At 34.3% G+C, this 22,774-nt stretch overlaps 2 protein-coding genes across 3 annotated transcripts in view; one reads left to right on the top strand and one right to left on the bottom strand.

Moving 5' to 3' along the window:
- Positions 1–11,504, top strand: part of LOC117323512 (isthmin-like) — a 36,781-nt gene extending 25,277 nt beyond the window's left edge. Inside the window, exons 3-7 of one of the 2 annotated variants that reach the window (XM_033878776.1) lie at positions 1,502–1,907; positions 6,088–6,231; positions 6,830–6,928; positions 8,406–8,814; positions 9,201–11,504. In XM_033878776.1, coding sequence (XP_033734667.1) covers positions 1,502–1,907; positions 6,088–6,231; positions 6,830–6,928; positions 8,406–8,814; positions 9,201–9,300 — 1,158 coding nt within the window. In that variant the 3' untranslated portion in view covers positions 9,301–11,504. Of the gene's footprint in view, positions 1–1,501; positions 2,037–6,087; positions 6,232–6,829; positions 6,929–8,405; positions 8,815–9,200 lie in introns of both variants that reach the window. The other variant, XM_033878775.1, reaches the window with a different exon arrangement.
- Positions 10,672–21,788, bottom strand: LOC117323513 (hydroxyacyl-thioester dehydratase type 2, mitochondrial-like). The gene is made up of 4 exons (XM_033878777.1): positions 21,408–21,788; positions 18,876–18,958; positions 12,726–12,826; positions 10,672–12,067 (listed from the first exon to the last, which is right to left on the bottom strand). The coding sequence occupies exons 1-4, from the start codon at positions 21,626–21,628 to the stop codon at positions 12,008–12,010; spliced, it is 465 nt and encodes a 154-aa protein (XP_033734668.1). The 5' UTR covers positions 21,629–21,788; the 3' UTR covers positions 10,672–12,007.
- Between the last annotated feature and the right edge of the window lie 986 nt (positions 21,789–22,774).

Raw genomic sequence — 22,774 nt, 5'->3', positions numbered from 1 at the left:
ATGTTCTTCGATAACCCCAACCATAAAACCATGTATGTGTTAGAGACACGATAGCTGGAGCCAGACCACACGATAGGTATTGTAGTCCGGAATGTTTGAAATCATATTCATTTATTGGTTTCATATGTTACTTTCTCCTTTTAGTTTGATTAAACTGAATAACATGATAAATGGCAATTAAGGAATGCACAACGATACAATATTATCATTCGAAATCCCTCGGTTATTATCACTTGGTTGTTTATAAATAAGAAATTGCTATCTCTTTTCGAGTTCCTTTCAAATGGAAACTAACTTGCAGTCTTAGATCTAAGTACCCTATTATTCTGTTTCTAATTAAACAGATAACAATCACGAAGCATAAGGTATATATGTTTGGATATATAAAGTAAATACAACTAGAAGAATTGTAATTATATCAGGTAGTAATGATCTTTATCGAATACCACGGTTATTTATACGAATGCACCTGTTTATTTATTATATACAGAGAACAAGTGCATTAATCGGCATTGCTTCTTAAAACACATTTTCAAAGCCATTAGATAATATTATTTTCTCTTTTAACAAATTTAATTATCATCCATGTAATATCTTTTTGATTCGAGGTAAAAGCTCATAGTCATAATTTTGTTTTATTTTTCAAATAATTGATGGACTTGATTATATACAATAAAATAGGCTTGAAGTAGTGTCAGGAATCATTTGCGGAAGTGAAGGTCGTGCGTAAATTGTGTTGAATCTTGATGAAAATTGTATATCGTAGAGGGATCTTTATCACTTATATACAAGGATTTGTAACTATAGAAACGGGCTGACGGTGTAAAAATTACAAAGCCTTATTTTGTTAACCAAGACTCTTAGAGGTTTCTGGCAAAACTTGAAACATATTTTAATGACATGTTTTCATCTTACAGGTTTCCGGTAAAGCTTGAAACATATCTTGATGACATGTTTTCATCTTAGGAGCTCCAAGGTCATACGCGATTGATACTGACCTCACTGGTTAATTTTGCTCATAGACATTGTGTCATTATGTCCAGTTGATATCGTCATATCGACGTTTAAATTTGAACTGGTAATAAGTAGACATTAAAAACGATCGACTTTTAAATTCATAGTTGATGGTAGACAAATGAAGAATATACCCTTTGTTTTCGACTATTGTTCCGTACCATTTCGTGTGATACGCAAATTAAGCATACATACTTCTACACCTTGTAAGCAATTATGATACTTTACTCGCTTGGTTTTGTTCACAAAGTCTTAAGACATCCAAATTATTTAAAGCATTTAAACTTCAACTATGTACCATGGTACACAATCAAAGCATTTGTGTGCGTCTTTACAAGTTATGTGGTACACAAATGAAACATGTATACTTCGTTTGCGTGCTGTGTTTCTCTTTTTTTCGTAAGCAAGCGAAACATTTATATATCGCTGCTTTTCATACAACACTTAACCAATGCAAATGTTTAGATTTCTCTCCTTTCATTGGCAGAATGAAGAGGCAAATTCTACTGGAAGAAAACCAGATGATAGCTCAACAAACTTCACAGACTTTTATTCCAGAACAGTGCATCAATTTAATAATCCACGCGTGGGGAATCAATATCCATTTAAACGGCGTCGAAAACAAAAGTTAAAAAATGGAAGAAAGGATGTTTTAAATTCAAATGCTTTAGATACAGAACATAATTCAATTTCAGTTACAGATTCCAAATCAGAGAAACAAAAAAATAAAAGAAACAGAAATAGGAATAAAAATACAAAAAGGAGAAAATCAAGAAGAAAACAAAAGAAAATCAACTTTGATAATGTGTTAGAACCAACCACTATCAGGCATATCATAGAAACAGTAGCAAAAGAAGAGCTTGCCAAGGGAGGCAACTGGAACACCCATAAAGGTAATGGAGCACCCCAGGTGACATTAAGTGTAGGAAACAATAATGTTATTGATAAACCTCAACATTCCATAAGGAAAAACAGCAAAGGTGGAAAACGGAAGATACCAGCATCCGGCGGCAGGACTCGAGGTATGTGGCAAGGAAACAAAAAACTTTGAATTATGTATCTTATATTTGAATTTTGCAATTCAAAATTGGGCAATGTACAGAAAACCGCCTGATTTAGTTACTTTAGTAATAATGGGATTGGACAGAAGGAACTGCCATTGGATTTAACGCAGAATAAAAACAAACTGATGAACATTCCTTGTGATAAAATAGTCAGTATAAAAGAATCATAAAGGAAGAAAGGTAAAAAAAGAAAAGAAAAAAGAAAGAAAAACGTGACGATCAAAATATTCTTCTATTATAAAGTTACTTCGTTAATCCCAATACCAATATCGGTCCCGTCGTTGGTCTACTGTATAAATCATATTCTGCTTTCTGAGTGAGGTAACATCGTTGTAATAATGTTTGACGGATGCGTTTAAGTAAGGTAAATTATGAGCAAACAATTTCATTTCGGGAATTGCACTCCTATCACCTATATTACCATGGCAATGTATCATGGCAGTTTTAATCAAACCCACAGTGAGGTTAAACCACAACCAATCTCCCTACTATCTTTAACTCTAAAAATAGGTTTATGCAGATAAGTTGTTTGATAATACGATGACCTAGTTATCAATACAAGTTATTGCTTACAAAAATATATACGATAACTTTTTTCTCACTTAAGAAAATACATTTGATCATTTTACCATGTTTACTTGAATATAGTACTGAAGTACTCTCCCCTCGGAAAGCATACCGGAAATAGTTTACTTGTGTAAAGTACAAAGTTTGTCTATTGGAAATGTAAGGTGTTTGTCGACAGCAGACTAATGAAGGCAGGTTACACGTCCGAGCTGTCTATCATGGCCAGAGTCTGCCACATTTCATTCACATTGGACAGGCACCGACAAAACACCAATATCGCCATCACTAACGAGACAAACTAGACATAATATCACCAACAGGTGTCAGTCCCGGCCTGCTAAAAAACTTTCTATCTTTTAGCGCATGCTCTATTTCAAGAGATGTTGAAGGCAATGTATTGGTATGTTTGAAGAAAACATGTTGATCTTTCTTTCTTTTGGTAATTAGTGATCAAAGAAGGAAGGAAAAGACAGGAAGGCAATACATTAAAATAAAAACAAACATGTGATCATTTCGCGATTTATTGATTATTTATTGGCGTCACAAAACAAGGGATAAAATACTTTGTGCAATGTTTTAGGAAAGATGGGTAAGTAAATAGTCCTCCCTTAATTTACGAATAAGTCACAAAATATATAATCATAAAATATACGGCAATAAAGATTTCTTTTTAATTTAGATTTCAGCTCCAAATCAGTACTTTTAAAATTTTTTTCTACTTAAAGCTCTTATTCATAATGGTTATTAAAAAATATTGCTGTCAGTTTTCTCCCTGTGATTCACGTAAATTACTTTTTACGACCCCCTTTTTAAATATAGCGTTCCTGTTTGTAGAAGTTTGGCTACCTACGTCGTTGGCATTGAGCAGATTGTTTATGGAAGTTTATGTTGGCTTTGTTTGATACTTTTTCTTTATTTAGCGTTTATGTAACATATCAGACATATTAACACTCTTAGCACAAACATGAACGTAAAAAATGACGTTTTATTGTAAGATATCCGGAAAAGAGAGGCGTGAAAGTGTTGAAAGTTTATTGATTGATGTCAGAGTCTGTGCAGCAACATTTTATTGAGGTACCTTATCTTAATGTACAAGCAGTGGGCTAGATGGTGTATGTAAGATAAATAGTATCGTAGGAAACACATCAACACGCTATTTCGTTAATGGTAAATACGTCAATTAAAAACATATGCCCAATATCAAAATTTACCATTACAATAACATGCAAGTTATTTCATTGAGAAATTCAAAGAGGAGGAAAGGTTCATGTTGTAGATCACATATGATACAACCAGCATGCCTTTTGAAATTATTCAGTTTTACAGCAATGATTAATTATTTTCCTATTTGTTAAATATGATTAAATTTAGGACTGTCTTGCACATGTTTTCGTTAGAACTCCTGACATATAAAACAGTTTATTTATTATTTTCGGTTATCCATTCATTTTGAAAATTTATTAAACCATTCGTCTTAATCTAAATCCTATAACGATTGTTTTCATTCATGTATTAAGCGATACTGTTGGATACACGTGAAGAATAGATTATAAATATAATCTCAAATATATAAATATAGAAAAGATATTGTATTTTGAGGGAAATCTCGTTACATTAATAGCGAAAGTAATTATTTAATGCTTCATGTGGAATAATAGGATTTATAATTGAAGCGTTTAATGCCGGGACACAACGGCATACCCAGTCACATGTCTGGATGGGTTGGTTGAAGGTATCCCAGTGGAAAGGGATACTGGTAGGGTCTTCATCTGTTAATCAAATAGCTGCGGTACATTTAAACCCTCATAATGTATAGATAGCAGTGTTCTATTTTCCGAAAGCAAGAGGTCACCCGAATATTTAAGCAATCCCCAGAAGAAAGACTATCTCCCTATTTTGGGTGTAGCTTGTCAGTATAAAGGGGTGCTGGGGATGATTTCCATTTCATTTCTTAATCCCTAGTTTGCTTCAACTAGTCTACCATGCAATGCCTTATAATCTGTCAATTCCTTTAAACCTACATAAGATCAGAAGCAGAATTGTGCACAAAATTACTCAAGGACAGTCTTAGATATCAGAGGGAATATTATTGTCCAGAAATTGCATCTGTTGGCATATAGAACAGAATTCAATATTTCAGTATAACACAAATCCCTATGGAATCAAGAGTACTTAGCAAGTATGTAGTAATACGGTTTTTGGACGATAAAAGGGCAGTTCGTTAAAATGTACATGGGGCACCCTTTACGCCAGCTGAAGGAAAACGGCATATCTTGTTTAAATAGTTTGACAATTTGAGATCCGCCCTGAGGGTAGACGGAAGTGGTGCTTTAATGCTGAAATAGTGATTTTCAGTTAATTGTTTTTGTGTGGCTCAAAACTTAATGCAGTCGGCAATACCACTCCCTTGATCTAGTGTGCTTATTTATTGTGCCTGGTTTGTAATAGTTTTGTGGAATATGGATTATCATAAAACAGAAATATGCTTAGTATGCTGAAAGACAAATTATATCGTTAAACATCAATTTCAAGATATAACGCTTTCTCATTTTACCACAAGATAGTTTCGTATATTTATTAAGAAACCAATTTGTAAATTGATAAGATCGATAAACCGTCTTGGCAAAAGAATTTCTGTAATAGAAAAACAAAATGCTGCACTAAAGTCATAATAATTTAGTGGGGGTAACTATACATCAATGTGAAATATATATTATGTATAGGTTGAAGAGAGAGATAAAGACTTCGTGGGAGTACAGTCAGCAGCCGGTACATTTAATGTTTACGGCTGGCAAATATATTATAGGGAAACACGAGTGTGATATAAAAATCTTTGATATTTTAACACCCCATTCTTTATCATGGAGGTTATTAGAAAACAGTAAAGAATGGATTAAAAATATCTAGACATTTCCGATTATTATAGATATTCTATAAAAACAGTTTTGGTTTTTAATTATGATCCGAAATATTATCATCCTTTTGAAAACCTAAAATTTGTGTGGCATTATTTGATAAAATTTGTAATTTCATGTTGATGAAATATTAAATTGGCAGAAGAAACCATTTTATATTTGTTTGTGTGAGCGTACGTCCTACCTTAAATATGAAAATTTTGTACACGTGTAACATGCACACGTAACTTATATCAATGTTAAAAATTAGCATACTAATATCAATGATGGTCACTGTACCAACACCATTTATTTGTTCTGTTATAAAAATAATAAACGTAAATGCTGGAATGTTGAATTCCATCTCATAAATGTTGATACAGTATAAAACAATGTTATAAGTATGTTACCGAAGCCACTGAGCCTTCAAATAGCATGACAACCAATGGCATGATTATTATTGAAATTATACCAGGCGACTGCTTGTGGTCGCATGGAACGAGGAGTGTCTTTTACATTGTCGATTTTATGTCTTCTTTGTCGTTTAGGTGATGGCAGATGGAACTGGTCAGAATGGGGACCATGCAGTACCACATGCGGTGTCGGTCAGAAAGAAAGGAACCGGAAATGTGGTATGGCGTGTAAGGAAGTGGAGTCAATGGTGTGTTTCATGCCGTCTTGTGAGGGCAATGGTAGGTTGATGCTGCTGTAGATTCTACAAACATCACAAATGACTTAATATAAGCAGTTACTGTGTCCGTATAGAATTGTAGTATCTACATAAGATATACTATTAAAGTATTAAAGTATAATGACCATGACACATTGTTATAACTACATCGTGTTAGGAAACTTTCACCATCATCACAATACATGAGGCTCGCTCTTGCAAATGGATATGGACAGAAAGAATATTTTTGATAGTGTCGTCTTTGTTTTCACACCGTATACCTTATAATCATTGGTCGTTTTGTTGCTTTTCACTTAAGATAAATCACGACAAAAAAAACCACAACAAAACAAAACAAAATAAAACAAAAAACAAAAACTACATATTATTTTCTCTTTGCAACATTATCTCGCAGTGTCATTATCAAATTAGCTTGATTATATGCATTGAGTAACGCTTTTGTCATTTTCATTCGGATATAAAGATAATGTAAACTGATAAAGTATATTTATTAAACCCATTTGAATATCAATTAAATCATCATCAATGCATTAAAGTGTTTTGAAAGATCATTCACTTCCGTGGTATACTGAAGTTACATGTGCTTTCTTAAATCACAGGTAATCAGGAATCTGGCAAAAAACATTTCAGCAGTTTCTATCTGTGGGAAAACGACAATTTTGTCCCGAAGCCGCCGGGAAAAGATTACATTGATCCAGGTATTCAACATATATTCTTGCATTCTCGTAAAAGCCATATAGAATATCTTTTTTTTGAAGACTTAAATTTACTAGACAAAAGCATCGTTTTACGGACTATCGAATTCAAAAGATTAATCGAGGAACTCTAAAGCTAATTATAGTACCAAAGTATTAACTGAAGACCAGTTTTAATTGAACGTGAAAAAATGTGAGCAAACGAAAAAAGAAAAAAAAAGAGTTAATGATCATTAACGATTACTAGTGAACAATTACATAGGTCCCTGAAAGGTGGATGCTAAACTTGTGAAAATCGCATTCTAAATTTAAGAATCGAATTGGCGACAACGAAACTTTATGGTACACTACCAATGGCTATCAACGCCGTCCATCTGACTTAGTATCGCGAAATGAAAATCCCATTGTCATTGATCACCATCAGCCTGTATTTCTATGTTAAATATTGTGTTGTAGTGCTCATCGCAGAGTAATGTTACAGTCGTCCTTTTTGATGATGTTTGATGATGTTGTACGGAAGGTTCAGTAAGAGTCCGTATATCTAATTTTAGCCTCATTTATACGGCTGACGGGATGTATTTCCAGTTATCTGAGGGCGAAATCAAATGTGTTGTTAAGGTCTTTAATCGCTTATGAAGACAGAATACTGAGTGAATCAAACAAAAGGAGACTTTTAAATTTTTGGGCATTTATTGATATATCCCCATTTAATCTGGACATTAGGAGAAAGATAAACAAATGACTGTCTCGGGGGAGGTTCAAACTTAATAGTGTCGGGTGTTTTATGTATGGAAGGAGAGATGGGTAGTCTCCCTTTTCTCGATTTCTATGTTTGAAACGACCTGTTGGATAGTATAGATCGATAGCTAATTACTAGTTTACTTTAATATAGCAGTAATTAACTAAATTAACTAACTACGTTTTTGCGAACTCAAAAAATACTTTGTCAAAATAAAGATCTAACGCAATTACACAAAGAATTCATTCTCTTTTTTTTGATAATTGTGCGTGTAAAATACAGTAAGGACTACAGTACCTTATGCGAGACATTCGTACGAATGTGTTCCCTTACTTTTGACAGGTATTTGAAAACGGATCCGAGACGAAATCCATCAATGACCAATGATGTAAATAAATATATCGTGTGTAATACATTTGTATATATTATAATGAATGTTTAAAAGAAACACAAAGAATATGAGAATGAAAAAAAAAAATACATTTGATTTTGCTTTTTGTTTTTTTTTGAAGCGATTTTTTTTAGAAGATTAGAAGTGAAGATATTGAGTTATAAATCGTCGACTATGGCAGAACTTTTCAGTTATCCGTGGTTTTTGTTACCCAGTCATATTTTTCGGTAGCGCATCGAATAATCCGCCTTAGTCGCTTTTACAGCAAGCAGTTCATTCGAATGTATTACTTTATGCATAAACTCGAGAAAGAAAATAGTTTTTATAAGGAAATTTGTGTAATGTTACAGAGGTGGACAACTGCGGTACGTGGATGGACTGCAACAGAGAGGTGATCACCGAATACTTTAAGAAGACGGACCTGCCATCTTGCCCCTGTACCTATCCTCTCCATCTGTCCTACAACGAGAAGGTGTGGGACCAGCAGAAGAAACGTCATTACCTGTGGCTGGACGCCAGTGGAGAGGGCGAGGCTATGGCCACCTACAAACCTGCGGCCCAGCATTGTATCCGGTCTAAACTGATTCCCGGTACAGATACTCTGGCGGCACAGCACTGCTGTTATGATTCTGCGACCAGACTCATCACCAGAGGTAAAAGCGCAGGAACACCAAATCTCATCAGTCCCGAGATCTCACCAGAACTTCACCAAAAAGTAGATATTAGTCCATGGATCATATGTAAAGGAGACTGGACTCGGTGAGTTGTAAATTAAATCGATTGATATTTCGAGTTGTGTTAGTATTTCCTCCCAGTGTCAAAATCAAACACACAAATTAATAGCATATAAAGACAATTTGGTTATAAAGGAGGATCTCTCTCTTTGGATATCTTTAAAGGATATATTAAATAGATAGGCTATGCCTTTAAGAAGTTATATTATCTGTTGTGTGTTATTTAAGAACTGATACGATTGTTGAATGACACCAATTTGACAAAGAGTCTCGCCTGCCTATCCAGCTCTACATCATTTTTGTATATTTTTCCCCTTGGGGGAGTTTTGTTTTTGTTTTAAATATACTGTATATAAACAGCACTTATCACAGCTGTGCACTTTAAACTGTATTCTTAAATGTTTGTTCCAGATACAACGAGATCATTCCCCCAAATAACCTCCAGGAGTGTGAGGATAATCCGCGAAACAAGGAGTTTCTACGGGAGGTTAAACTGGCCAAAAACTTCTGATCCTATCAAATGGAAATGGATTGAAAAGGAAAGGATTTCTTCGGATTGGTTCATGAAAACTGATTATAACCATAATTATTTGGAGATCCAAAAACAGCTTATCGGCTAATCACGAATATGTCAGTAAACAAAAAGATGTTTCCCATAATTATCTAGATGGGTAGGTCTCTATCAGAGCTACCACGTATGGATGAAATTATGGTGTCAGTAGACAAAAACTATGTTCCCCATATCTCGATGGGTAGGTCTCCCAGATCAGTGGATAGACACGTTGACTTTGAAGACAAGTGGGGTGGTACAATTTGAGGACATCCTGTAATTCAGTATTCAAAGGATATAAGTAGTTTGATATACTACTCTTTTTCTTGTCAATTCGACACATTTTGTAACATGAGAGAGACAGAGAATGAACAGACGGGTATGTTGCGGCTGCGCAATATTGTTGTAAATATTTTTCAATGATAACAATGGCGATTCATTCCATCAGAAAATCTGTATATATTGCTTATGTATCTTATAACACTGTCATACTACTGTTTAACAAAGGGAGAACACTCTTGTTGGGAGAATCTCGTTGCATCAACATTCACCAGTATTTATTGAATGCGTACGGCAATGACAATCATTCTATTATGAAAATATACCTCATAGTGAAATCACTTCCAGGACACGCACACTTTGATTATGAACTTTTGCTCCATAAAAGTATTACTAATTTGATTTGTGAAAATATGGACTATGATATACGGACCGAACATAAGTCTCGATTCACTTCTGCTTAATTTTGGCACCCAAATCAAAAGCGTTTTATTCCATGATATCTTCAAACTAATCAAATTCTCTAGCCAATGGTGTTCAAAACGATGAAAAGGAGAATATCGTAATGAACGCCCTTGGCTAGCGAAGTTTTTTTTAACTAAATCATATCATATCGCGAAAATTTGCATGTTATTTCAGTTATTTCCCTGTTTCAGCCTTTTCACCTGACTCTAAATTATTTTCTGTTTTAATATGTATCCATGTGTCAAAATCTGTACATTTTGTTTGTTGACGAAACTAGCACGTGTAGTATATAGTGTTGAAGTCGAACAGTAAGGTTCTAAGTTTCTATCATTATTGTATTTTCCATGAATCCGCTTCGTCCAAAACTTGGATGTAGTAATTATCAGCTATACATGTATAGTGATTGTTATAAACCTTTCAACGTTTCGCTCTTAATAACTTTTTTAAAGAAATGTTGGTCTTCAAGTCATGATCGCAATTCGAATATCATGTAGAGATAATCATTCGAACACCTTTCTGTTCTGACAATATCGATATACAAAACATTAAAAAAGCCTTATATCTAACTAACAATTTTCAAGTCGAATACAGATTCGTCAATATTTATTAAATCTATGACCGACAACGGACGCTCTTTTTTAGTACACGGTCATGGATTACCGCTCCCATTTTGAAAAGAAATCAAAACAATCTATTTTTCATCTTTCACAAAAACTGTTATATTTTAGATGTTGTTAGAATTGTTATATATATAAAAATGATAAAAAAAATGGCAGCCAAATAAAAAGATTAAAATTATTGCCAAAAGTCAAAAGCGTTGATTTTCATTCACATGTAATTTAACCAAACACAGGCCTGGATTTATTTTATTGACATGTAATTTGATGGATGAGATGGACAAAGGATATAAGAGAATGGAACCTTTAAATATGAATCAAGTATTAGAAACTGGAAATGACTTATAATGAATATATAATCGCATCGCATATCTGCTTCATCCTTCTATGGCTCGTTAGTAATGTTGTTGGCCAAAACGTGTGTGAACTCAGAAGAGACGTTAGGAAAAACAAAAATCACGTGACTTTAGTATAACACATTGTTTACTACGGTTACATTATGACAGTTCATCCTGCTCACATAAAATATCAGCAAAGGAGAATTTCACTGATTCAAAACTTTAATTAATACTGCATCTCCAAACGAAAAAAGACTTTTTTTCAACGTTTCAATACCACTTACGTTACATGGGGAAAGTGAAATCTTGATTGGCCAGCTGTTTATTAACTGACTGAAGGGAAATTCCATATACTTTAATAGTATTATTTTCACGTATTCAAATTTTTGCGCCTAGCTGAATTCAAAGAGATAAGAAAAACGATGAATAAGAACACCTAAATGCTTACCATAGAAAACGATGTAAAGGAAGTGTAATTAGCACATTCATAAATTAGCGGAATGCTTTTAGCGCAAAAAAAAACCCCCCGATTTAATAAGATAAACGCTAAAATGTGTACGTTTTCATATCAGGACATTAGCAATATCTGAACTCGGCAACCAAATGTGTTTTGAGTATTAACAGGAAATGTAATAACAATAAAAGGAGTATATAAAACATTTTAGCATTCATTATGGGTTGTAAATACTGATGACAACAGAACACCTAGTATCCATGCATTCTCATTAATCATTTCAATTTCCTGTCTTCTCCTATTCGCACACAATGCATTTTCATGTCAACTCTTAGAGGTAAGTTCTCTACATCTCTTTACACTGTTACTGGAAGTTTTGTCTAATTTATGAACTTATTAACAGCGACAAATAAGAAATTCCAGATAATGATTCTGATAAGAACACTGTTAACCCAATGGCAAGTCCGAATGAGGAAGGAATTCTACATGGTTTAACTTAGTTAAGTTCACAAGGGTTACCTCCCCCTAGCTAATTTCTTTGGTATCACGAGTTTGGCTGATCCTTCCAACAAAAGCTGAAACGAATCGAAAGTTCGAATGAGCAAATGAAAACATAAAAATCGGGAAAGATAGATAGTACATATTCTACATACAATAGGTAATTTATGAACTTTACTCTCGAATGATACCAGTTTCTACTTCGATATACTGTTAACAGCAACGGTATTATAAAAAATATATCATGAATACTGAATGATTTTAATGATGTTTTGCTTGATGGATGGTTAAGAATGAAAAAAAAATCTGTCACCAGTGAAATATTGTTTGTCATTAACAAAACGTCATTGCATTTTAGTTGATCTTCAGCCAAACACCTAAGAACATATTGATTGTTATAGTTATCAAGACACTTTGAACTTTTGAAATTGCCGAAACTAGATGTTTCAAAGAAGACAAATTAATTCAATAAGCATCCCTTAACACAATTTTCTTAATAGATATATATTCATTACCGTAAAAACTTAAATATTGTCCATATCTTCGTTTATTGATTCTTCAATACGGTAAAAACCAGTCCATTTATCATCAACAGTGAATATATACATGTACGTAATTAATGTTCATTGCAGTAAATATTTATTTCCATATTTTACTGGTAAAAGGATGAAAATGTGTTACTGAAGACAAGAGAAATACTTTATAGTGATTTTAAAGAAGAGTTAAGCCTTCTACCTTCAGTGTATCAGTTTCTCGAACAGTTGTTGACAAGGTCATGACGAGTCTTTCGATATCTATTACCTCCACCTCGGCTGTCACAGACTGACCTACGAAAGCTAAGAAATAGTATTTAAAATTAGTATGCAAGCAATAAAATGGATCCAGTATCTTTATATCCCATTTTGATATTTTACATTTATCAAAGTGACAACAAATGTTGACAGTCAAATGGGGGAAGGCAATGCTACCTCAAAAGTATAAAGTATAAATTAAGGGGAATGTCGGCTTTAAGAGATACAGCAGCGTTCGTCAACTGAAGGAATGACAATAGTTTTAAGGGTTCACACACACTATTGCACAAAGTTGGATTAGACTTACAATTCTGTCGATTATCTTTGTTGATTAACACCACTATCAATCGGAATCCCCTCAGTGAATTATGATGACTTTGAACCCCTAAAACAATTGTCATTCTCTGAGCTGACGAGCACTGCTGTAACTCTTAAAGTCGACATCAGCTGCAGTTGATGATTTAGACATTTTGATGTAGCATCGCCTTTTCCCCATTTGACTATTAACATTTACTCAATAAAGAAAATCGACAGAAGTGTTAGTCGTATCAAACTACCGTTATGTGCAAATGTGTTTGTTTGTTTGTTGCTGATGAATTTATCAGGGATACATATAACAGTGCTATTCTAATTTTATCGGCTGGTTGTCATAACAAATTAAAGACATACCAAAGTTTTATTTTGAAATTCAATATAATCCATATTTAATGCAGCATATTTATTCGATATTAAAAGGACCACTTTTGTTTTCATTATCACAATACCATGGAAAACATGGAACAGACAAAACACAAATCTAAATATAAAAGGAACCGGACATGTCATAAAAAAATAATAACAAAAAGCCAAATAAAACTGATTGTTTACAATGATCTAGGAAATATTGATCAATTATTTTTACATCAGCTATGGTATTTACGGGTATACATTAGATCTGTCAATTGTGACAAAACAATTTCCTGCTGACATTGTGAAAAGGGTACTGGAGATCAATGACTGCTATATAAAGCGGGTGTGGTCCAGCGATGAACTCCGAATGATCGCGGATCAACACAATCTAGGCACATTTACAACGGTTATGCGTAATGACAAACATTGAATTGCCCGGTCTATAGAAACTGAACTTAATAACCTGGCATATGCATTTATCACGACCTTTGTAAATATTGATCTTGGGTAAACACACAACATCTGATACAAAAGGCGCCCTATATAGAAACGTGTTAGTATAATCATGGGTCTATAAAATGTACATAGAATTAATATATGTCTTCACATACACATGTTGTATATATCGTCAACTCAGCTGGACATTTTGCAATACAGCAAGTCATTGTGAAAGGCTGCAATTATGTTCAAATAAAAAAAAATCAGATTCAATTAAAAAGGTGAAATATCGATTTTTTTTATTTTCTTAATTTGGAATTAAAAAGACATTTTGTATAATAAAAGCAATCAACACAAAAATGATTTATCTATTTTATGAAATAAAAGTCTTTTGTAAAGTAAATTAAAAAATAAGCTCCATTACTTATCCTGTAAAATGTACCTACTCACTGTATTTAACAGACAATTACAGTCATGTAAGATTGACGTCAAAGAAGAAAATTAAATCTGGGATAATATAATAACCTTTAGCTTACATGTCGAGTACAAAACTAGGGTTTCTTATATTCTAAAATGATGTAACAGTTTTACTTTGTTTAACATAAATAGGTCAACCAGTTACCTGGGATGATGTAAAATTTTGATATTGTAGTACATATACTGGGTGTCTAGTACAAAGGATGATGTAACATTTTGACTTTGTGGTACATATACTGGGTGTCTAGTACAAAAGATGATGTAACATTTTGACTTTGTGGTACATATACTGGGTATCTAGTACCAAGGATGCTGTAACATTTTGACTTTATTGAACAGATACAGGGTGTCTAGTACCAACGATGATGTAACATTTTGACTTTATTGAACAGATACAGGGTGTCTAGTACCAAGGATGATGTAACATTTTGACTTTGTGGTACATATACAGGGTGTCTAGTATCCTAAGATGGTGTAACATTTTGACTTTTTGGTACATATACAGGGTATCTAGTACCAAGGATGGTGTAATATTTTGACTTTATTGAACAGATACAGGATGTCTAGTACCAAAGATGATGTAACATTTTGACTTTATCGAACAGATGCAGGGTGTCTAGTACGAAGGAGGATGTAATATTTTGTCTTTGTGGTACATGTACAGGGTATCTAGTACCAAGGATGGTGTAACATTTTGACTTTGTGGTACATATACAGGGTATCTAGTACCAAGAATGATGTAACATTTTGACATTATGGTACATATACTGGGTGTTTAGTATCAAGGATGATTTAACATTTTGACTTTGTGGTACATATACAAGGTGTCTAGTATCAAGGATGATGTAACATTTTGACATTATGATACATATACTGGGTGTTTAGTATCAAGGATGATTTAACATTTTGACTTTGTGGTACATATACAAGGTGTCTAGTATCAAGGATGATGTAACATTTTGACTTTGTGGTACATATACAGGGTGTCTAGTACAAAGGATGGTGTAACACTTTGACTTTGTGGTACATATACAGGGTGTCTAGTACCAAGGATGATGTAACATTTTGACTTTGTGGTACATATACAGGGTGTCTAGTACCAAGGATGATGTAACATTTTGACTTAGTGGTACATATACAGAGTGTCTAGTACCAAGGATGATTTAACATTTTGACTTTGTGGTACATATACAGGGTGTCTTGACTTTGTGGTACATATACAGGGTGTATCTAGTACCAAGGATGATGTAACATTTTGACTTTGTGGTACATATACAGGGTATCTAGTACAAAAGATGATTTAACAATTTTGACTTTGTGGTACATATACAGGGTGTCTAGTATCAAGGATGATGCAACACTTTGACTTTGTGGTACCATATACAGGGTGTCTAGTTTCAAGGATGATTTAACATTTTGACTTTGTGGTACATATACAGGGTTTCTAGTATCAAGGATGATGTAACATTTTGACTCTGTGGTACATATACAGGGTGTCTAGTACCAAGGATGATGTATCATTTTGATTTTGTGGTACATATACAGGGTGTCTAGTAAAAAAGGATGATTTAACATTTTGACTTTGTGGTACATATACAGGGTGTCTTGACTTTGTGGTACATATACAGGGTGTATCTAGTACCAAGGATGATGTAACATTTTGACTTTGTGGTACATATACAGGGTATCTAGTACAAAAGATGATTTAACAATTTTGACTTTGTAGTACATATACAGGGTTTCTAGTATCAAGGATGATGTAACATTTTGACTTTGTGGTACATATACAGGGTGTCTAGTACCAAGGATGATGTAACATTTTGACTTTGTGGTACATATACAGGGTTAATAGTACCAAGGATGATGTAACATTTTGACTTTGTGGTACATATACAGGGTATCTAGTACCAACAATGATTTAACATTTTGACTTTGTGGTACATATACAGGGTATCTAGTACAAAAGATGATTTAACAATTTTGACTTTGTGGTACATGTACAGGGTATCTAGTACCAAGGATGATTTAACATTTTGCCTTTGTGGTACATATACAGGGTATCTAGTATCCTAAGATGGTGTAACATTTTTACTTAATGAAACATGTACAGGTTGTCTACTATTAATTATAAGGATGTGTAACATCTTGACTTATTCCTTTAATTTTATCTTGTCTGAGATATTATGGTTCTGTGTAATTGTGTGAAGATTGATCAAAATCTTTCATTAAATGAGGCCGCTAGAGCACTAACAATCTTCGGTGTTAGTACGTACATACACTGCCCTCCAAAAGTCCTGTTACAATTATTACGTAAAATACAGCGAAGTTAATCGGGAAGTCTTTATTACAATTTGTTTGAAGCATAACTTCTTAGGATGTTTTTGTTCATGATTTCAAATATTCATGTTCATTTTTCAACAGTGCATATGTTTTGTTAAAATGCAACATTTTGGAAATTTCCCTCTATATTTAATATAAATTTAAACAAGAGATCCCAGAGGGATCTTGGCGCCCACCATTGAATGATCTTTATAGGTTCCATGTCAGATTGATCTTTTCTCTACTTTTCCCTTCCTCTAAGTCTTACTAATCTGTATAAATTCAGAAACAGCCCTCTAGTACTTTTCAAACAAGAGGAACCTATATATAAAATTTAAGATTTAGCGATAATGCCTGTCTGTTGGCCATGTTGTTTTCGGATTGGTCCCAAAATGCAACATCAGGGACCAAGGGGAACCTACATATGAAATTTGAGAAAGATCCCTTCAGTACCTTCTGTAAAATAGCGATAACAAACTTCAATTGTCAAAATCCAAGATGGTTGCTTGTCAGCCAGGTTGTTTTCTGACTGGTCTCAAAATCCAATATGAATAACTAGGCACAGAGGGCAACCTACAAATGAAATTTCAGAAAGATCCCTTCAGCAATTTCTGATAAATAGCTATAACAAACTTCAATTGTCAAAATCCAAGATGGCTGCCAGTCGGCCATGTTGTTTTCCTATTGGTCCCAAGATGCAAAATGCAGAACAACAGACCAAGGGGAACTTACAAAAAAGTTTGAGAAAGATCCCTTCAGTACTTTCTGAGAAATAGCTATAACAAACTTCAATTGTCAAAATCCAAGATGGCTGCCTGTCGGCCATGTTGTTTTCCGATTGGTCTCAAAATGCAATATGCATAACTAGGCATCGAGGTAAACCTACATACGAAATTTGAGAAAGATCCCTTCATTGCTTTCTCAGAAATAGCTATAACAATCTTCAATTGTCTTATTCCAAGATGGCTGCCAGTCGGCCATGTTGTTTTCCTATTGGTCCCAAGATGCAATATGCAGAACAACAGACCAAGGGGAACTTACAAAAAAGTTTGAGAAATATCCCTTCAGTACTTTCATAGAAATAGCTATAACAAACTTCAATTGTCAAAATCCAAGATGGCTGCCTGTCGGCCATGTTGTTTTCTGACTGGTCTCAAAATCCAATATGCATAACTAGGCATCGAGGGGAACCTACATATGAAATTTGAGAAAGATCCCTTCATTGCTTTTTCAGAAATAGCAATAACAAACTTCAATTGTCAAAATCCAAGATGGCTGCCTGTCGGCCATGTTGTTTACCGATTGGTCTCAATATGCGATATGCATAACTAGGCACCAAGGGAAACCTACATATGAAATTTCAGAAAGATCCCTTCAGTACTTGAGAAATAGTGATAACAAACTTCAATTGTCAAAATCCAAGATGGCTGCCTGTCGGCCATGTTGTTTTTCGATTGGTCTAAAAATGCAATATGTACAACTAGGCACCAATGGGAACCTAGATATGGAATTTGAGAAAGATCCCTTCAGTACTTTCTGAGAAATAGCGATAACAAACTTCAATTGCCAAAATCCAAGATGGCTGCCTGTCGGCCATGTTGTTTTTTGATTGGTCTCAAAATGCATTATGCATAACTAGGCACCAAGGGGAACCAACATATGACATTTGAGAAAGATCCCTTTCAGTACTTTCTGAGAAATAGCGATAACAAACTTCAATTGTCAAAACCCAAGATGGCTGCCTGTCGGCTATGTTGTTTTCCGATAGGTCTCAAAATGCAATATGCATAACTAGGCACCAAGGGGAATCTACATATGAAATTTGAGAAAGATCCCTTCAATACTTTCTGAGAAATAGCGATAACAAACTTCAATTGTCAAAACCCAAGATGGCTGCCTGTCGGCCATGTTGTTTTCCGATAGGTCTCAAAATGCAATATGCATAACTAGGCACCAAGGGGAATCTACATATGAAATTTGAGAAAGATCCCTTCAGTACTTTCTGAGAAATAGCGATAACAAACTTCAATGGTCAAAATCCAAGATGGCTGCCTGTCGGCCATGTTGTTTTCCGATAGGTCTCAAAATGCAATATGCATAACTAGGCACCAAGGGGAATCTACATATGAAATTTGAGAAAGATCCCTTCAGTGCACACAAACATGTTGTTCCTTGTATGTTCGACACTTACCTGGAGCCAGAAATTTTAGTTCCTGAGACAGATATACAGCACCTGGTCCTGGTAACTTGGTGGAGCACACAGCTGACAGTAAACTGTAAATTAAATGTACAATTAGTTTAGTCAGCAGTAATAGCATTGTGGCTACCCTTTAAAATAAAGTACATGAAGCTACATTTGATTATTTTCTTGTACTTGTTTACCGTTTAGTCATATTTTCACAAAATTTCATTTAAGGTTGAATAAAAAAAAATTATACTGCGTTAACTGTTTGTTACTATATATTACTAGATAGGGAAACCTCAGTATCGAGTTAATTTTTTTTCCGGAGAAATTACTGTAGCTGTATTATTATCAATATTACTATTTCACGTATGTTTAAATTCTCCACTAGATTATTTCAAGACAATAAAAAATGTTTATGGACACTGGCAATATATTTTATCAATCTGTCCCAACTTTTATTAATGTCTAGGATACCCTGGTATATCAAATATACATCCTGCTGGTTTCAAATACAACTGTATACTACATACAGACCATAACCTTGGCTAAAATATCATAGACTAGTAGAATCTTTCATCATTTCACATAAGATTGACAAATAAATCACTAACTAAGGAATGAGATTCTTGACTGATTGTCTGACCAGAGGCTCTGCCAAGGCTTTGACATTTGAAATTCTCAGCTACAGGTTGAGATACTGATTTAATTGTTACATGGAAGGGAATGATTATCTTATTTTTCAACCTACAGTAAAACTCGGATAAGTCGAAGTCGACGGGACCAAGCAAAATATTCGACTTATCCGATGGTTCGACTTATCCGTGCTTGTATACGGAAACAAAATACCCGACTATCATCGGTTTGTATGCAGAACAAGTGCTTGCATGATAACATAGTCGAAAATAAGCAATAAATAATAACAAAGAAATTAATCAATTGTACATGATAACAATTATTCCTTTATCTAATAAACGATATTGTGCACAGTTACAGATAAAAACAAAGTTCATGCATAAAATCATCTTTGACATAGACACACGATTTACACACGGGAGTCGCAAATGACAACATAATATTCTATGAAAATGTTACATACATTATCAGAATATAAATGTATATATTCTACTCATATTATTTATCGTAAAATCCGTTGATATTGTTCTCCAATTTAACAATATTAAACAATAAACAGTCCGGGAAAATTGATCGACCGTACGCGTGCTGATTTTGTATCAAAGGTGAAGGCCGCGGTCAGTGTTTATCGGCTGCATAATCATGCATTGCCACAATCTTTTGAACAGAGTAAAAACATCCCGCATATCATTGTTACTATTGCATCGTCGTATTCAGAATTTAGGCATATATAAATAAATCATTGACAGACAGGTATTTTTTCTTTGCATTTTTCGATGGAAGATATGTAATTTATCATTTACTTTTTCCTTATTTTTTTCGGCGGCCGTGTGCATCAAAACAGTAAACAGAACACATATTGGTTTGTAGACTAAAACGTGCACATTTTATTCTTAGTTATGTATACCTGAACGTAAACAATGGGATGGTGCGTAACCGACAGCCGGAAACTAACAATAGGCTCTGGTAACACCGTTACGGCTGATCGGTCACACTCGGTCAATCAGACGAGGCCAGCAAATTTTACCTGAGACAGCATGACGCCTCGATGTTCGACACAAAAATGGAAATGTTGGTATAGTTTAGAAGGGAGGGACCACAAAATATATTCGACACAACCGCAGTATTCGATTCAACAGTGTTCGAGTCATCCGTGCTTAATTTACTAAGATAAAGAAGGGAAAAAATCGGGACCGAACGAAACGTTCGACTCATCCGATGTATTCGATTCAACCGTGTTCGACACAAGTGAGTTTTACTGTATTTACATTTACACCTAATTACATCAATGACTTTTGGATCTGCATTAGACAAAGGAATGTAGGTCTAATAAATTCACATGTGGCTATAGGTATTGTCAGTTTGAATTCTATATAGGCATACATACATACATAATTACTTTCGGTCCAAGACGGACAGTTACCCTCAGTACATGAATGGCTAATAAGAGTTAATTAGAAACCAATTGCATGTGTTTATATGTAGCTGAACTGGAATGGACTGAACGCTTGTGGCTGGGTAGCGTTTGTCTACAGTTCAGAGTCCTGGGTTCGAGTCAGTCTGGTTGCTGCATCCATGGAAGGTATATATGATTAGCATTAGGGTATCGTGTGTGTCTTCAGGTTCAAAGACTTTGTTGAAGGAGGGAAGAATTGAATGTAGTGTAACTGGACTGAACATGTACACCAGTGGCCGGGTAGCTCAAATGGTTAGCGCATCCGTCTAAGAGTTCAGGGGTCCAGGGTTCGAGTCCCGATCTGGATGATGCCTTTTCCCTCTCCTGTTACACATGCAAATGTCCATACTATCTCTTCGCATTCGAGCAATTTACTTATTAAATTATTGTAAACAAACACATGTACAGTGCACAGACTACTATATATAGAATAATATGTAGATCTATACCCGTTTAGCAAAACGCCATGGACAATGCATTTCCCAAATCGTGTATTTGCAGCATATTCTGGATCGATGTGAATAGGGTTTCTATCCTGACTGATCTCGGAGAAGGTTTGCACTTCGTCGGCCATAAACACTTTCGTCAGCGAAGCTTTACTGCCTGGTTGTAACCATGCCCTTGTACAGAATGCCCGCCTGATGTGCAACAGCATAGTCATTGATGTCATCTTATTTCAGAGCAGATCGGAATTCCACCAGAAGTTCGTCGTCGATAATTGATCATCTCACATAGGCCTATCTTCATGAAGGTTTATAGAGAGATCTGAAACAGTTACTCATGTGGCTTTCCCGGGTTATATTTGTTTACGGTCATGTTAACATATTTATCTTAGGAACAAAAGAGCTCGTTTCAAGAACGATAACTGGTTTACGGTATATGACACAAATTTTCCAATCTCATTTCACCGGGCAATCTTCAATATGTATGCGTCGTTATAAATCCTATTCTACCACAAACCACTTTTCTTTCGAAAGTATCCGACGTTATTGATGGAAAGTCGTTTGGATTTTTACCTACATTTTTGTATTTATTTCAGATATCTGTATTTGAATACAGATAATATCTCTATTTTAAATCCAGATATATGTATCTCTACTTTTAATTTTATTTATTCGACAATTACAGATATCTATATTTAAAATAGAGGTATCTGTATTTCAAGTATAGATTCTCCAATTTAGATAGAAATATTTTCAATTGAAATATCTCTTTTTTAAATACAGATATATATCTAAATCAAATGAAGAGATCTCTAATTGAAATAGTGATATCAGTATTTCGTCAATAAATACAGGTATCTCTAATTCAAATAAAGATATCTTAATTAGATACATGTAGGTAAAAACCCAAGTGGCTTCTCATAATAACCTATCAAATGGGTAAAAACCTAAACCGCTTGCCACATTTATCATTTATAAAATCTTTTGTTTTTATTATGTAGGAATTCGGTAAAATAATTTTTTTTTTTTTTTTTTTAAATAATTTTCATTTTCATAACACGTGGTTTAAAAATGTCGCCATTTAAAGCTTTTGAAACAATTAGGCATTATTCTTCACGGTTGCCTCTATGGCAAGCCAAGGTGTATTCATCGATCAATATTAGTGATCCAGTAATCAACCTTCTACAAGATATCTTTTATAATCATATAAGACAACATTTCGGGATATCTTATATAATAAATAGATTATCTAATCCATTTAATGAGATACGATATGATTTAGAGGTAATGGGTTCAAACGGATTGCCCTCGAGAGTCTCGAATGCTTTCACGGTAATCGTTGTTTCCATTGACTGGATTTGCACTATTTTCTA

Source organism: Pecten maximus, chromosome 3 (genome assembly GCF_902652985.1).
Source record: "Pecten maximus chromosome 3, xPecMax1.1, whole genome shotgun sequence".
Classification (NCBI taxonomy): domain Eukaryota; kingdom Metazoa; phylum Mollusca; class Bivalvia; order Pectinida; family Pectinidae; genus Pecten; species Pecten maximus.
The sequence above is the reverse complement of the archived record's forward strand: the minus strand, read 5'-3'. Positions and strand labels throughout refer to the sequence as shown.

Bases quoted from the DNA above. Each gene is read 5' to 3' on its own strand.
- LOC117323513 (XM_033878777.1), bottom strand. From the start codon at position 21,628: ATGACATCAATGACTATGCTGTTGCACATCAGGCGGGCATTCTGTACA. The intron at 18,959-21,407 runs GTATAGATCTAC...TTTAATTTACAG, and splicing joins CATGGCGTTTTGCTAAACGG to TTTACTGTCAGCTGTGTGCT. The intron at 12,827-18,875 runs GTAAGTGTCGAA...ACTATTTCTTAG, and splicing joins ACTAAAATTTCTGGCTCCAG to CTTTCGTAGGTCAGTCTGTG.